The sequence below is a fragment of the Lepidothrix coronata genome, unplaced genomic scaffold, assembly GCF_001604755.1.
Source record: "Lepidothrix coronata isolate B3197 unplaced genomic scaffold, Lepidothrix_coronata-1.0 Scaffold172, whole genome shotgun sequence".
Classification (NCBI taxonomy): domain Eukaryota; kingdom Metazoa; phylum Chordata; class Aves; order Passeriformes; family Pipridae; genus Lepidothrix; species Lepidothrix coronata.
Window position 1 is genome coordinate 61,287 of NW_016690352.1, and position 18,275 is coordinate 79,561.

Genomic DNA, 18,275 nt, shown 5'->3' on the forward strand with positions numbered 1-18,275 from the left:
AAAACTGGAAAAATATTCAACCCTGTTAGTTCAATCTTCTGAATCTGTAAAATTTTAGACTTAAAGAAGCTAACAATTTAAAAATAGATGCCTGAAGCTGTGAACGTTTTCACAGGAGGTGACTCTACTTCTGCACCTGCCTTTGAGGGCTCTATTTTTGTCCTGAAACCTGACAAAAATACCCCCAAACACAGAAATTGTATTCCAATACTATTCCACAGCTTTGTCTTGCAATATATAGATAGTAAAGGGTACAACACAACAGGCATTTACATAGATCAAGAGAGACCCTGGAGCATGAAGAAGTTCTTCTAGACAGTTCTCTGTAGAAAATGAGTATTTTCTACTGTTTGGGGAAATTAATTACAAAGTTTTGAAGGTATGACTCAATACCTCAAATGGAACTAGTAGCTTTTTAATATTCTATTAACAAAACATCTATTTCTAAGAGCTCTCCAAACCCTTGCCTCTTGTAGTCCCAATGCCACAATCCAAATTAGTTTAATTACTTTTATTGTATGATTTTTCCTACCCTACCATGACTCCTCTCACTTAAGCACTTAAGAACATGGTTACAGCTGTTGCTCATTAAATCTTCCAAAACTCAACAAATACTGAATTAATAATGCTGAATAATGACCACTGTTCAGCCAGTGATTCCAAAATTTTCCACCCTTCACACAGCCCAACATCTGTCTTCCCATATCTTTATTCATGTACTTAGAAATTTGAAGATCATTCACCTAAGGGAATAAATCTCTCTCAAACTTTTACTTTACAACCCAATGACATTCATATATTCCTTACAAAAAAAGCTCTACCTAGGTATCAGCATAAGACCATGTCATGTAACACATGAAGGAACCAGGCTCTGTTCTCTGCCATGTAGAATTTCCCTCATGGTACGCTCCTCAGCAGTTATCCTCTGCCCATCAACTAGCTGGTATCACGGTATTTAATGCCAGAAGCTTCAAAGACAGGCACCACAAAACCACCATGTAAACAGTTATGGGTTATTCTGCCAGCAAGGAAACTGCCCTGTAACTCCAGGAAACAGAGCTGGTCTTATGTTCCTTAGGCAAGGAACTTTATTTACTGCAACTGCAGATGCCCTGTGTACTCTGTGTGCACTTGCAGTTCCTTTCATTTGTGTATTATTTAAGCTTCATTGAATCAGCAGTTTAGCAGGCTCTTGGCAACCATGTCATTAAGTAACCACGAAGTAACACTGTATACTACCAGGACTCAAGTTGTAAACTGTTGTCCTTCTCTGGCAGGAACTCCCCTCTCTTTCCAGTATCACAGGTGAGTGCCACGTCCCTTTGTATTTGTGTCCTTTTCAGACATCCCTATCTATCCATTTTTTCTGCAAACAGAACTGTCAGAACTGTCATCACGACTGAGTTATTACATCACTTCTCTGCAGCCCTGCCTGCAATAGTACTCAGCATTTTGAAACACTGGGTAACACTTTTACTCCACATAAGAGTCAACTAGAAAATAAACTACAAGGGACTGTACAGGGGTAAAGGTTTAGCCATCTAGTCAGATTTCTTTCTGTATTTAGGCTTTCATCACCCTGTGGAAGAGCCACATGCTGAAAATCCACTTCTGAGAAAAACAAAGTCTGAAAGTACAAGGAAACAAAACTTGACATATAAGTTTGTGTAGTGTTTCCAGACTGGGTGGTTGGGAGCATGGTGGAAATGCTGCCCCTCACCACATTCACAAAATACAATGGGTTTGAGTCAAATTTGCACAGTTTATTAGGTGGCACCTGCCGAGGTCTGCTATATACAGACACATCTGTTCACCCCATGTTTCTACTGCCATTACTCTTGGAAAAGTATTCTCCACATAAAAAAAGAGCGACATCCTAAGGATTTAGCCCAAAACAAGTGGAAAGAAAATATTAAACCAGCAAGCATGCCTCTGCCTATGTCTGATGATGCTACATTTTCTAGTCAAAGTGAACAGATCTGCAGCTTGCAGGGTTGAGGACATCTCCTGGTGATTCCTGGTTTGGTTCCTTCTACAGGATATTATGCAATATATCTAATGTGCAGTTTTTGTGTCAGCTGGTTTCAGGTCTCATGTAAACACTAGAATCATTCTGAAACATATGGGACAGTCACAGTTCACCCATACTGACAGGACTCTAGAAGGGGAAATCATACATTGAAGACCACAAATAATCACTAATTCGATTTTGCATTTCTACTAAAACCAAGAAATTTCAGGCAAAAGAGATTCTTTTTACAGTAAAACCACTATCTGATAATGAACATCCTCAGGCACTTGCAGAGGAAGAGGGGAGCTTAACTTTCAGACACAAGGGAAAGGGAAAAATGACAATTCTTACATTTTATGTGATATTTTTATTAGTATAATTTTTTAATGAAAAAACAAGAGCACTTATAAAGCACTTTACATTTCCAAGTGCCTTATAAAAGTTTTTTTAAAATGTAACTACTCATAAAAGTCTGTCTTCATAGTAGCACTGCATAACAAATATCATGTCCATTCTGCAGGTATGAAAACCAAAACAGCTAGCATCAGCAGCCTTCCCAAAACTGCAGAGAATGTGAAGAGCAGGGCTATGACTAATATATTAGGAAAACCTTAATTTCTGTAATGAAAGTGCTAGACCTTATTTTCATCCCTTTAAAAGTTTGGAATATTTTCAACCATTTTGAGCAAAAATCCAATTCAATTATTTATTTAGTTACTAATTCACTGTATCTCTTTGGTGAACACAGGTAATTTGACTTTTGTGTTTCAGTATTGTCAAAATATGCAAATAAAATATCTTTCCAGGAAGAGATTAGTTTCGTATCAGTTGAGCAAGTCTGGCAAAACAATTTCTACGAACAGAACAGGAACATATTGTGCTGCCTGGGACACGTCTTGAAATTCAGGTTTTTTATTTCTTGTTCTCAGTTTGACTTAGGCAAAGTACAGGGACAAAACAATTTCTTTAATTCAAAAATACAGTGCCTGCCTCCACTTTAAAAGAGGAGACAGAACTTCATTACACTTTAGGAGCTCTTGAACTAGTTATTTACAAGCTCTACTTCTGATAATTCAGGCTTCTGCAGAGACTTTGCTCCACAATGGGCCATACCAAGCGCCGTGCAACATAGAAATGAATTAACGCTCTGGGACAGGACTAGTTATGTACATTGCCAAAGGCACTGCTGATGCAAAACGATAAATTTTAACTCCTGTAAAAACAGAAAAAGTAAAATATTTGGAAATGTAAAAGGTCTCTTCCTGTGCACCTGAATCCAGGAGCTAGACCAAATCCCAACAGTATATGACTGTTTTTATTAAAAGTTTTATTAACCTTCCTGAAATTTGTTTCCTGCATAATATGGTACATATATAAATATTTAAGTATATCTTAAGTGCATATATATATATATATATACACACTTAACATATATATTACACACGTATCTGTAGTGGAAGAGTCTTCTTTCCTTCAGATACAGCAAACATATGGGACTACTGAATTTCCAATGCTGTGTGGAAAGGCTGAGATTTTACCTCATAGCAGCTCTCACTCACAAAAGTATTGGGAAAAGGTGATGTAACAGATCCCTACTTCATCAGCCAAGCATATGGAGGGTACCAGCAGACCTGCACACTTACTCTATGTGGGGTGCTGCAGGCTTGGGTTTTAGTCTGGCCTCTCCAAATAAAACAACTTTCCTTCATTGTGGTCCATAACTGCAAGGGAGATGTCAAACAAGCAACACTTCCCTTTCCATCTGCCTACAATACTGGTACTGTCACTCCTCCTGGATGCTCCAGGCATAGCTCCACCATGTTCATCAAGAGAAATACTTATGTTTCTCAGTATCAAACTTAAACCTTCCACTACCTGTAAAAAACAAAACAACAAAAGAAACCTGCCAAAGAAATTAAGAAAATAAAAAAACACCACAAAAGCCAACAAAAAGGCTCCAAGGGATGAGCTTTGTCTCACACAGTTTTGCACAACTGATTATTTGTTGTTAGCACTGTGCTAGAAGTCAGGCTCAAGCAGAGGATGAAACACTGGTGTGCTGGGCTATCTACATAAATAAGACCATTGAGAAACCTACCTCCCATTTAAGTGAGTTGTGAATGGAATTAAACTTTCCAAATGAAGAAATACCAATTTTTATCATAATAAAAAGTAGAATAAATATATATAATACTAGAGAAAAAATATTAACTGACAAAAATACGCATGAAAAGGGAAAAGCTCATTAGATTAAATGTGATCAAAATACCACTATTTCATATCTTACATGGAGAAAACACTAAAGTGCAGAAAATAACTCCTCCTACCCAAGTGTCATCTGAGTTTTTTACTTTCCCACGAAACAAGAAGATTTTGTAAAATTTACCCAGGTTTCTAACCACTTATTTGCAAAAATGTGAAGACTGAAAACACTACCTTTCAGGATCTACCTCTTGTTTCCTCTTACACATGAAAAAAGGAAAGTCTGTATAAAACACTAAAACAAAGGTTTTTGTGAAGCTTACTTGCAGTTTTGAGCATATTCCACTCTCAAAGACTCTATTTCCGATGGAAGGTTGGCCTGACAAGGACAGGATGGGCACAAAGAATTTCAGACACAGTTACCTAAAGACATGAGGTATCACCAGTAATGGGCATGTCAGTAGTAAGTTGCTATCCTGTTCCTCTGTCAGAGACTGAGTGGGCTGCAAGAGTTAAAGTACTTGGAAACCCTGTACTGTGTCTTTATTCCTCCAGGTCTGGGTGCAACATCTGGGAAAGCATTTTGGAAGTAATGGGAGTAAAAGAGGTCTTTCTCGCCTTCATGCCACTTCAGGGCTACACATGGTAGACCACAATCATGCCTGAGACCTCAGATGAACTGCAGTTCTTTGGAGGTAGAACATTAAGTACTAAATGGCTGGCTTAGAGAAAATTTTGTTCTGCATAATGAAATTATCATTATTCCCTTGTGCCACACACAGACAAAACACATATGCACCCCATATTTACAAAGTCAAGGGGCACCATTGCAAATATTTTTCATAATCTAGAGACTGAAAGTAATCACAGATGCAATTAGACTTGCTTTCCCATCAAAGTATCTTGGAATAACCATACGGGCACTCTTCCATATCGGCACAGCATCAGACCTACAATGCAGAGGAATGACTCCCTGTGTGTAAGGTGAATTCAGAGCTTGCAAAATGTGCCAGAAATGAAATCATTTATCTTTCCACAGAGCAGCTATTGGAAGAGAACTGGATGTACAAGCTTCTTCTGGTATGGACACCTGCCTGTAACTAGCTGGACTCAGATAACTATCTGACTACATCCAGAGGTTCCCCTTCTACATCACCTTACTAGGCTGCAGTGGCATTGGTAAGCCTGCCTTTACACCCTGGTGCATACTGCACCAACAGTCATCTGCTTTTAAATATATTTCTGTCCTGAAATGTGAACCCCATCACATCAATGGGAATAGGCTGAGGCTTCATGTATTAAATAATCTGTTTATCTTCCGAAGAGAAACTTCATGAAGAAAGACTAGAAAAGCTAGAAAGGAAAACTTCTGTGAAATATACTCGTTTTCACATTGGAAAGCTCTACTGTTTATTGAAACTGGCAGTAAATTTTACACACTAAAAGAAAGTATTTCTTAAAAAATAAAAGCATCACCCAATACAAACAGAACCTTCTATTTTACTTAAGACAAATTAATTTTTAAATTGCCTTTGTTTATCTAAATTCCCAGTTTCTGGAACAGCATATGAACCTGCTGTTGGAGGTTTTTTTCACCTGACAGATTTACATGGAGAAAAGAGAGCTCAGGAATAAGGAGCACATAAGACATGAGAAATAAAAACTGGGCTTTTGAAGAGTGAGTCTGGAGGACAGGTGATAAAGAGGTGTTGATTTTAAAGCAGACCAAAAATCTACACAGTTCAAGTAAAATCCAGAAGGATTATTTAAAAAATGTTGCTTCTTCCCAACATTTGTCTAAAGAAGGGACTACAAACCTGTAAATATCTCTCCGGAGCTTATAGTTAGCAAAAGGCACTAAACGGACCTTAAGAAAACAACAGGTAATGAAGTTTAAAAGCATACAGAACAAAAATAACTTTTCTGGTGCCTCCAACTTCTTAAGTCCATTCTGAAAGTGCTCAAAGGAAAATGTGAACAAAGACTAATGACAGGGGCCCTTTCGTATTAAAATAATATATGGTGCAACAGTGAGTGAGAGGAATGCAATGTTTGAAAAAGCAAAGACTAAATAAAACACCCATGTACTCACTAGCCCTCTTTCTTCTAGGGTGGTGTCTCAACCAGCTATAAAGGAACATCTTGAGGAGGGAATGCTGTCATTTTCTCAGGTACAAATCTGTACTTCTGACATGTTTACTGTCTCCATATAACACTGCTGAAGACCCCCTGACACTGACAAATAGGCTTCATTACATCTGGGGCAAAGGTATTTGCTCTCATCTCTCAGGAATGATATAGGCGTTGATCAAGGAACAAAGCACCAAACACAAAAAAATTCACTTGGCCTGGGGGCTATATTCAGCCTGCCTCTGTAAAAGCCTGAAAAAGCAGCCCCATCTTCTGCAGCAGCAGCACTGACAAGGGTGATTCAGAGCCAGTGAGGTCTCATGCATGAAGAAGGACAGTTGTAGCTCCCACAGAAGGTGCTCTGGTTACAGACCTTGCCCTCCTCCACTCCTTCACTCCTCTGAGGTAGAAGCAAAGCCATGTCTGTGGATATACAATGCCCTACACTCATGGACTGTTCCCACTTCATGCCAACTGGAAAGTCCCAGGCTTCTGCTGCCACTGACCCCAGAAAGCTACTCTGTCACATTCTTCCAGAAATTTGTAACTAATAACTAAAATAAGGTTGCACAGAAATACAGAATGCTGATTACTACTACAGTAAAAGAGATCCTATGGAGGTGAGAGACAGGGAATAATCTCTTGTGTATCAGACATGGTAAAATTATGTTCTACATAACCTCAAAGCAGGCATCTTCTTTCTTTGTTGACTTCTTCAGGGTGATTCACACAATATTTTAAACTCTTTGGGCTCTTCCATATAACAGGTAAGAGGATAGCCACGATGAGCTAGAACTGGATTTAACCTCAAGCATCTTCAGATGTTTAGATGTTCACACAGTGGAAGGAACAACTATTACTGAGTCTGTAATGCTCAGCTGTCCTACTGGATGTCAATGGCAACTTCAGTACTGCCTAAAAAAGGCCTGAAATAGCCACTAGAGATCATAAAATAGTGCTACGGATGTTTCCCTCTCCATCTTCCAAGTAAAAGCAGCAAACTGAAGAAGGTGAGTCCCACCAGGACTGCATGGGTGCAGACCTCACATGAACAGCAGTTACACTCTCCCCATTCCTGGGGCAGGCACCACCACCTATGCCAAGTGCAACACAGATGTACGCAAACCAGGAACGCAACCCATGGCTGCTGGTTTTCCCATTTCTCAAGATTATTCCTTTGTGGAGTCACACATTAGTAATTTTCTTTTAAGTTCACTGAAGCAGAAACTAACTCAACACAACTCCAGTGAGTCAATTTCTCACAGTTTCTCCTTGCGGAAAGAGTTGATAAACCTGAGCTGCGAGATTGCCTGCGAGCCCCGAAGGCTCTCCATCACACCCAATACCTACTGATAGCTTTATTTGATGATCTGGCAAAACAACAACAAGAAGCTGATACTAGAATGAGAAATTTAATACCAGTGCTTGTGATTTATGAAATGGTCTAATTATTACAGGTTTCACTTGCAGTTTTTCTAGTCAGAGAGAAGATATGTAATTCAAGTTCGCCCCCCAGTGGACTCTCTGCCCACGCCAGTACACTAAGATTGAGGGCACTGGTGACAAGTATTGGGAAGCTAGACAATGGCATACCTTCACAAGTTATGAATTACTCCAAGAGAATTAAATGCAACTGTTACCATCTGTATTATTTTGTTTCCATTTTTAATTAAGGTGTAAAGAAGTATACCTTTCAACCAACAAAGCTGTTCTTTCTGTCAAAATACCACATTGTTTTTTCTCCTGTATCCAAACTACTGTGAATGTTTTAGTGGCTATGCCCAGAAAATCGTTTAGGTTGAAAAAGACCTTTGAAGATCATTGAGTAAATGAAAAAAACCCAAACATTCTCAAATACATCCTGCTTAAGTAAACAATTGTCAGCAAGAGCAGCCTGCCTAAAAAAAAAAAAACACACAACCCTCCAGATTATGCAATGCTGAGTTTCTGTGATCTTTTCTCAGAAAGTTTCCTACTGAAACTTGCTCACCCTTGCATGCATAGCTGTCATACTTCACTTATACTTATCCAAAACTGCACTAATTACTGTGGGTCATATGTGAATAATTGACTTCTTTTGCCTGAAGCAAAAGCAAAGACCAAGATAAAAAATGTAAAATGACATTAGTACATGGAGTACACTCATGGCCAATGCTGCACGTAAGTCTGAATATATCAACTTCTTACCAAGACTGAGAAGTGTTCAGTAAAATGTATTTAATTTTAACAGCATGATACAGATTTTCTCACTGGATCCACTGGCTAAATTCAGCTCTCACCTTCTAGACTACACTTCTTTCATCATGCCTGCTGCAATGTCAATATAAAGCAGTTGTCAGCTGACCATTTAATCAAGGTTTTTGATTTGATGTTACTTTTCTTTTTCTCTGAAGTAATAAACCAACTTCCAGCATAACTGCAAAACAGACAGCTGTCTTTTGGCATGGAGATTCATTTCAGCCAGCTAACAGCCTGGCAGGTACCCATGTTTCCTCTGTACTCAGCAGTGGAAGAAAAGCACCTTTGCAAGCCAATCTCTGGGTATACATGAAGAGGGAATAACATGCCCCAGAGGTGCCAATCCCTCTCCTCTGACTACCCGGAGATCCCAGACAGATAGCATAGCCCTGACACCCAGCTGCCAGGAAACCAAGGCTGAGGAGATAGATCCTACCATTACAGCAAGGTAGACAAACTCCCTTCATGCTGCCTGGAGAGTTACAGACACTAAAGCTGTAATGACCTATACCCTTTTCAAGCCTTCAGTATCTAGTTTTGAGCATTCTAAGTGCACAGCCTGGGATTCAGCAGTGTTGACTATTTAACACTGATTTGAGTGCATTACCTGCAAGCTCTGGTCTGTCCCATGAAATCACTAAAGAATTACAGACTCACGACAAATATAATTCTCAGTGTTCTAAAATGTCATGGCAGAGAAGAGCCTCCTCTGTTTCTGGGCTAACTTGGGTATGAGATTTCTGAGGTTGTTCACATCTAGTTTTGTAACTCGGCTCTTTACACAACGATTGCTTATACTCCTGGGCTGGTTGCCAGTCTTGCAGGCTAGAAAAGAGTGACTTCCCAACGGTATAAGCAGACAAACAGTATTTTTGGTTCAAACCAAACACTCTACTGTTCTTATGTCTCTGTTGGGCTCTCTGTCTTTGAATCTGCTACAGCTTTATAATGCTAAAAGGGCTGTACAGGCAAGAAAAGGAAACAACATAGAAATCAGGGCCAGGAGAAGGAAAGGGATGGAGTAGGGTTAGACTGGGATAAAAGAAGTAAAACAAGAATGACAGAGAACAAAGTGAAAGGGTAAGGGTATATAAAATATATTACAAGGGTAGGGATGAAAGACCACATTGAAGTTGGGAAAGAATAGGGAAAAAGAAAAAAGAATTAAGACAAGAATTATAAATCATGAGAGAGCAGAAGGCACAAGCATTAATGGGAAGATATGGAGAAACCAGGAAAATTGGCCTGGAGGGAAATGTAATGAAATTTCCAGATCAACACAACATTTCTGCTGTATAAGGAAGGGACTCTTACCTTACCGAAATTGGTTTAGTAGGGGGTACTAGGATGGAGCCTTGTTCAGAATTCCTCTCAACAAAAGTCCTACCAACCAAAAGACATATTGGAAAGAGTGATGGAGACATGGCCTCAATTGAAATGGAGAAGCCATCACTTAATTTTTTAAAATAATATGTCATACTCCTTAGAGTACATCACACCACAAAAAGTGCCAGCAGATTCTGAGCAAAGAACAACATTGTGCTACATGCTGGATAAACACCATCTTTTCTTCAAGAGTTACAAGAATGCTGAAGTCCATTAAGAGCAGAGAGATCAATAAATTTAAGCAAATCAGTAGCAGAGTAAGGAATAGCACTGAGACTCAGAGTGTTCTGTCCACTGCCTTTCCAGCCATCCAATCAAGCCCCTTTTAAACTGTTCTTTAGTATTTCAAATTGCTGCTCCTGAGTTTATCCACAATAAAATTACAACTATTACATCATCACTGCTTCAGCTACCCTTACATGCCTGTCATACAGACTACTAACAGTCCACAAAGTTAATAAGGACACCAGGTATTGACTAAGTGTTAAGTATTATCATCACTGAATGGGACCTAGCTCCTCTAAGCACCTCTCCTGCACCTCTGTTGTAGGGACCTAGTACAACCTATTCTCATACAGTGACTGACTTCCCTCTCCAGTATGGGGCAGGTGCTCCCTAAAGCCTTCCAGAAAGACATACTGAGGACTTGAGTTTACACCTGAGTTGAACTGAAGGCTCTCAGGAGCACCTGGCATTCAAAGGCCACATCTGTAAAAGCAAGTAGTAGCTCGACCTGAGCAGATCTGTAGAGTGAAAAAATGCTGCTGAAGATTCATGACCGCATTATATGCTCTTCTGGAGGGTTTTCTTTGGACTAGCTCTGGTTGATCCCAAGCAATGACCACCCATTGTTTGTTGAAGCACAGTAGGTGATGTCCCTGAAGGCCACTTTTCTGTTTTGTTTCATTGGAGAGGAGTCTGGTTTGTGCTGACACCACTCTAGTACTGCCAAAGGGGGGATGACAGGGACACTCTTGATCTGCCCCAGAATGCCAGTGCTGATTCACTCGCAAAGATCTCTGTTATTTAAAGGCCTTTGGCCCTTAGTGTGGGACAACAAACTCAATACGTCCTAAATTAGGCAGAGAGGAACCTTCTTGTCTTAACCATGGTGCACAGTGTCAACAAAGTCTTACCTGTGTGTGTTCTCCGGTGAGCCTTCAGGTGGGAACTTTTTGTGTATACTTTGTTGCATCCCTCAAAGTCACACCGATGGATGCGCCGCTTCCTGGAGTCTGGAGACTCAGACCTTCTCTGACGTCTTGTGCTCTCAATACTGAATGGTGAAATTGAACTGAAAACAAGAACAGAAACAAAGAAATGAAGGAAGAGCATAGTGTACATCCTGGGCCCCAAAAAATCAGCTGTAATATATGACTGTGACAAAAGTGACACACACAATTAATTATTTCCCTTTCTATAATGTAGTTCACAGCACATATTTGACACAATCAGTGCTTAAACTAGAGCATATTTTGCAATATGAAATAACTGAAGTCTTGATTTAGAAGTGCTTATTGCCCTAAAAAAAGCATCACGATCCTTGAAACACGGCTCCAATAATGAAGTAGCCTGACTTTATCTGAGCTCTATTTCTATTTGACACATGTCCAAGTACAAGCTCACTGAACTCTGTTTTCTAAACAACTTTATATATAGCCTCCATAACTTCTCCTCGACAACTTTAAATAGATAAAAAGCCTGAAACCTTTTATGAAAAAGTGTTTCCAATACCCAGATCTGGACTATGGATCCTTGCATTAGGCCAAACACCTGTTATTTGCTTGAATAAAAACTGCTAACAGATTCATATCACCACGCAGCAGTGATTTTTCCATTTTATTATTTAACAATTCACAATCTACCACTTGCAAGCCAAAGAATTTTATTTTCCATTCAGACCACTGATAAATAAAGTTTACTAGCACAGGGCCAGAGAACAATCCCAGAGAAACTCAAATGCTCATCAATGATACTCCATTTACAGCAACATCTTAAGTTATCCCAATTTTAAGCAATTAAAAATATAATGGTGAAGTTACGTTGCTTGATATTCTAAATACAGTGCGTACTGAGTCTAATACTTGAAAAAAGTCTGCTACAGCAATGCATTTGGCTTGGTTAGATAAACTATTATCAAGCTGGTGGGCTAAGATCCAAACCCTCATTGACTTCCAGCCATAAATTTTTATTAACTGATCATCTTATCAACCTCGCCATGACTATATCGCACAACAATCATGTTAACCCAGTTATACTAACCTGTTTAGCTACTTTAAATACTGGAACAACACTGGCCTTCATCAGATTTCTGGGGCTTCCCAGATTTATTGACATTCAAGTTAAATAAGCTACAGATTCATTAGTCAGCTCTTTTAGACTCTTAAGATCAATTTGAATGAAAAGAAGCATGAACCTTTGGTGAAGCTATCATACTGAGAAAGGCATTTGAAAGAAGCACTGATGTTGATGCATTCGCGAAGCTCCCGTGTTAACACCAATTTGCAACCTCCTGTTACAACAGCCACTGTTACAGCTATAGCTGTTCCAGAATAAATTTAACTACTAGAGATTTCCAGAATTTGCTGAGGACTATTTATATTGGGTTAAAACTTTGCATAAAGCATCTCACACAATTACCATGTGATTTCAGAGATGTTCTAATTCTCTCCATGCAAACCTTTAAGCCTTGAATTAGTGGTAATCCAAATTACTCATTTTTCTTTTTGTTTGAATATTTTTATAGTATAACCCTAATTTAAAGCATTATTAAAAAAGAAAAAGGTATTTTCTTTCCAATAGTCCTCTTTCTCTCTTAACACTTCATATATATTCATAGTTCACCTTCAGGCAAGAGATTTTTCAGAGTAATTATTTTTGCCTAGAATATGATGCGTGCAAATGGGTGAGCAGAGAATTTCTGAAATGCAGAAAGAAGTGGACAAAGGGCTGTAATATCAACATTAACTAATGAAAAGTTGTCCACAAGAGAGTAAGACACATTAGCACTTTAACTATGTGACTGGAATACAGGTATGTTTAGCTCTCACAGAAATGGCTTAGGAATTGCATTTAAGCATCTGCATCTCAGGGCAAATAAAAGTGTTGGGTTAGATGATTCACTGAGAATGGTCTCACTACTCCAGCTGTTTGTTTTTTTTTAAACATCCCATCATCTGAAATAAAAGTGAATGTGTAAATCAACTGTTAAAGCTCAATACTGAACATATAAAATCCAGTACTCAAGACCAGAAAATCTTTACCTTTAAAAATAAATATTTGTGCATCATTTTCACTGCACATGATTTATGAGCTGTCTTAAAAGCCTGTTCTGTAACAGTGTTCAGATCCTGGATAGTACAGCTCATTTAAATGGGAGGAGGATCAAGCTTATAATGCTGCTGCAATTTCCAGCCTGGAGACAAAATGAACCTTGAGAACAGTCAGCATCTCATAAAAGCTATTTGTCATATACAAGAAAGTGATCTCACTGCTGGGAACTGCTCTGTGCTTTCCCAGGTATTTATACAGGAGAGAGTGGCATAAAGCAGTGCTGTGAATGAGGCACATGACCAATGCTGCTGCTTCTTAACTGGATTGCTCCCTTTCTAAAAAGTGAAGGAGTCTACCTATTCCAGAGGAGGAAGAGTAACAGAATAAGCCACAGAAGGTGATGTGCATTGTCACTAATCCCTGAGGGCTTCAGAGTCATCGCTTACTTAGCACACCAAGGAGAAAAGCTATTGTCAGCCAGAACCAGCAAATGTAACCTCATGCCTTTCCTTTGCAGCAGTGCAGGCTAAATGATAAACTAATCACCAGAGGAGACTCACATGGCAAGTGAGAGTGTACATCCAAAGTGATTTTCCTCTGCCACTCTAACTCCTGTGGCACAGGGGGACCCCCACAGTGCAGACAGCATCCCTGGTGGAAAAGGAGCCAGAATCCACCTGATAGCACCAGCTTTGTTTTAGTCTATCAAAAGCTGTGTAACTTTTTAAAAACTGAGATACCACAAAAAGCCCTAAAAAGAGCACTAAGTGCTTTTATGAGCTTCCTCAGGTTAGTCCCTCACATAGTAACTTCCAGCTGATTTGCTGATGTTCTTTCCCTTCGCCATGCAGCAGTAAAGGGACATCTTCTTTTTGAAGTAATTCCTACAAAACACTCTCTCTCACCACACAGACATAAAAGAAGTCCTCAAAACCATGTTTTGTGCCTTTTAAAGGCCATGGAAGTTCTGCCAGATGGCTCTGGTCAGCACGGGGTTCCAGAAACTACTGTTTGACAGCACCATGGTAGATGAAGACGGAGCATGGATATGTCAGGGAACTCATAGGTATTTATTTTTTTAACTGACTTCTTTGTCCTTTTGGTTTAAAATGTTTCAAAATTCTATAAAATAAAGAAAAAACACTACCCAAAAAACCTACAAAAAACCCCCCACTAAACCAAAACCCAAGCAAATTATAGTGTAGCGGCCTCTCTCAATCTAAGTGTCCCTCGCAGATTGCACAGAGGGAAGACCTGGAAACCTGTCATCAGCCAAGAGCTACTAAGGCACTCAGAGGAAGAGCTGCCAGTTCTCCTGTTCATGGCCAAGATCTCAGGCAGCCTTTAAGGCTCAAGGTGGGCTTTAACAATAGGACTGACCCCACACATAACAGCTCAGTGAAATTTCAGGATGTATCAACTTACTGCTGATACATCAAGTTTGAAAGATAAATTAACAAAGAAGAAAACTGGGTTCTGACCTGTCAGCTTGACATTTATTTATTTGCAGTTCATTATTTCTAAAACCAGTGTAATTTCTATGTTAGCATAGAAATTGTTACACTTAACAGGAATCCTGGCAGGCTGCTGGCTGCCTACATGAGCAGCTGCAACACCTGCAGTCAGTTTGGCTGGTAAGGTGAAATGAGTAAAACCAACATGAGCTTTTAGGGTGATTTATAAAAATTCAGTTGTGTTATTTCCAGCTAGAAGTGAAAACATACATCTTTGCCACTCACACATGGCCAAGTGCTTGTCTCTCGGATGCAAAAAAGTCTGCAAAGTGTAACACTGACTGGGGCTTCGCCAGTAGATGGCCATCAAGTTCTGCTGAATGTGATCTGCGCACTGCGTGAGACAGGGATTTTAACACCCTGGTAATGCAGCATTATTTTTCCATTCTACAAATGCTGCCCACCCAGCATCCTAGGTGTTTTGCCTCTGTTCTACGTAGACTGTGAATGGTCCTTGGCATATGCGGTAACACTTAAAAACCACATGTAATGGGTCTTTTTATACCGATCCTGTGTTTTCTGAGCAATATGCAGAGAAGAGCTGCCCAGAGAACTTCCAAGGGAGCATGATATGTTTATTAAAGACTTGAACTGTGTTCAGCCTCGTGACACACAACCAACACACCATGCACAAAGTCACTGCACGCTGGCAGCTCCCAACAAACAATCTCCTCAAGTGCACTCACTCTGTGGCCAATCTGCAGGGTTACCTTCGGCCACCAAAATACAAGCTTCCGGGTGCTGCTGCCATCCCAGTGAGCCAGTCGAAGGCTGGCTGACACAGCCAGCAAGGAGCCGGTGACGTGCAGCAAGCTACGCTTTGCTCTTTGCTCTACAAACCTAAACAATGACCCAATGCTGCATCTTCAACCTTGTGATCGCCACCTTTACTCTTCCTTGGCCCCTCCACTATGAGCTCAGACTCTCTGGCTATGCATCCTTCTTGCCTCCAAAGACCTCATGGAAAACACACTGACCCAGGGCCAACAAGTAAAGACCAGTTTGTGTTCAATATCCCTGCCACCTTACCACACATCTCTCCTTTACAGCGCTCAGACTGCATTACCTTCCTCCCTAACTGGTCCCATAGTTAATTGAGAGACTTGTGGCTGCACTTTAACAACAGTCCACAGTTGCTAAAAACAGACGTCATCTTTCCTTTGGGGTGAGACCCAGGCATGTTCCCTCCACTCTGGCTACCATGAGAAGAAAACTAGACTGGGCTCAGCCCTGTGCAGTATCTGCTCAGCCTGGATGAAGGCCAGACTGTGTCCCACAAGGTGGACATAACACAAGTTGTGGTCCTTTTTTGTTCCTCAGCCTCTGGGCTGCGACGTAGGTGATTTGTTAAGATGGCGTATCAGGACAGTCCCACTCCAGTTGCTGTCCGTGGTGTTGGCACAGGCACTTGTCTGAACCTGCAGCAAGCTGGTGCAGGGACCCACAGTGACAAAAAGTCAATTCTGCCAAAAGAACCTGAGAAGCTTTTGGTGGTTTAACCCCTAAGTAGTATCAAGTACCTGCACTGACATATGGAAGAGGATGGAAACCTGTGGCCAAGAGTCAAGGGAGTATCATCACCCCTTTCAGTGGCAACCAGCTGTGATTACCAAAGCTTCCATGGAAATTTAGAATATGCACAAAGAAATCAAGAACATGGACATAAGCAATCAACACCAGGAACAACTGGAAAATCTACCTTTTGCTGCACAGAAAAGCTACTTCTTGTGATACTTGAGTATATAATACACAGAAAAATAAACACATAAATAGATAGGCTGAAAACAAAACCTGGGAGATATAATCATGCTAAATGCTTAGGAGCTGACAATGTGTTTTGGCAATACAGGATAGAACCAAGAAGCAAACACTCGTATCCCACCCTCAGATCAATTTTGGACATGAAGATATTTACAGGTTTTATTTGGTTTTAAAGGGAAAAAAGGGTAAATATACAGTATTCAAATACACAAATAGTGTATAAATCTAGCAATGTGAATCTTTATGAGACATGTAAAGCTTATAGGTCAACCTGTAAGTTGGAGTGACTAAAAGTGCAGGCAAATTAAATAAAAGCAGAAAACTAGAATGTAACATGCCTGCATTCAGATGATAATGAGCCGCTGAAGAAAATCTTTAGATTTCTAGCATTTGCTCAGCATTCAAAGGGAACCTGGGCTGCAGAAAGAAGCATTATAGGTTTTGGCTGCTTAACATTTATAGTGACTAACTACAGGCATAAGTGAAGCTTTACGCATTATTTTTCAAAATCTTGGCCTTTGGATCCGGTGGTGGGATGGCACCCCTTTGGCACATTGAGCAGCATGCGCACACACATCCCTGGTAGCCGCTGATGCTCCTTTGGGTGAAGCTGTGAGGCTCCCAGAGCAGCTCCCCACCAAGGACAATCAGAAGCAGAGATGACCGCAAGCAGCCCCAACACCTTTGCTTGGCTCCTCCAGCACATTTCTGAATAGAGTGAACACATCCACAGCAGCACATCACTCATTCAGAGCGTTAATTTCACTTAAGACAAGTATCCTCTATCAGTTAAAGACCTTAAGTGTCAGAGCTAACAGGCATGATTTGGGTACTCTGTGCCTTTTTGAAAAGGGGCATTGAATCACATTTGCCAGACTCCAGCTCTCAATTACTTTCTTTTGTAGCAGCTTTTCACATAATGTAATTTAATTTTCTGATAGGTCATATAATGTTACCTTCTCGCTCAGGATATTGGTGAAAGTATCCTTGTAAACACCATACTTTAGACCATGAAGAAATATGACATGGATTATTTTTCATTACAGTTTATAAAACTCCTCCTAGAAGTGAGATGCCAATATCCTACTAAATAAAAACATAGTAGGTTTTTTTCCTATAAAATGCTTAAATATCAGTGTAATCTCCTGATAAGCGTTTTCACTCAAATATTTACTTACTGTTTTCCTTCTTAAATACAAAGTTTCTACTGTCTCCTGTCCAAAACAGATGCACACGCATATGTACATATATATTTTTTGCCCTCTTTTATTCTTAGATTCTAATTAATGTTTCATGAAAGGCAAACAGCTGCCTTAGGAATTTTAGACATTAAAACATATCAAGCAGTACTTAAGGCGATCATAAAAGGAAAATATGTGCTACTCTTTTATTAGCAGTAGTTACTTCAATCACTGTACTTGAAGGTGATGTTATACTGGAAATTATAGTTTTTGTCAAGAAAGAAAGGAGGAATTTGGCAGCATACACAAACAGCACACACATTAAATGGGAAAATTACATGGATAAACAGTACAGAGATAAAAGATGACTTGAATATATTTGGTTCAGAAAGTGCTTGGGCTGAAGATGGAGCAAAATTGCACTTGGAGCAGATGGGGAGATAGGAGTAAGAGCACCATTAGTTTGTCTTGTTATGCTCTGTCCTAGGTGTCCACTGCTGAGTGCTGCCAGAGGCAACATCCTGGTAAAGAAGATCCTCTGCTCCAGCTCCATATGGCCATTCCCATGCTCCCAACAGC

General features: G+C 39.9%; 1 protein-coding gene across 6 annotated transcripts in view; it reads right to left on the reverse strand.

The window, feature by feature from the left end:
• The window catches only part of KLF12 (Kruppel like factor 12), a 245,102-nt gene that overhangs the window by 13,407 nt on the left and 213,420 nt on the right, over positions 1 to 18,275 (reverse strand). For 5 of the 6 annotated variants that reach the window (XM_017829993.1, XM_017829995.1, XM_017829994.1 and 2 more), the window contains one exon: positions 11,104 to 11,261. In XM_017829993.1, the coding sequence (XP_017685482.1) occupies positions 11,104 to 11,261 (158 nt within the window). Of the gene's footprint in view, positions 1 to 9,895; positions 9,965 to 11,103; positions 11,262 to 18,275 lie in introns of all 6 variants that reach the window. The other variant, XM_017829999.1, reaches the window with a different exon arrangement.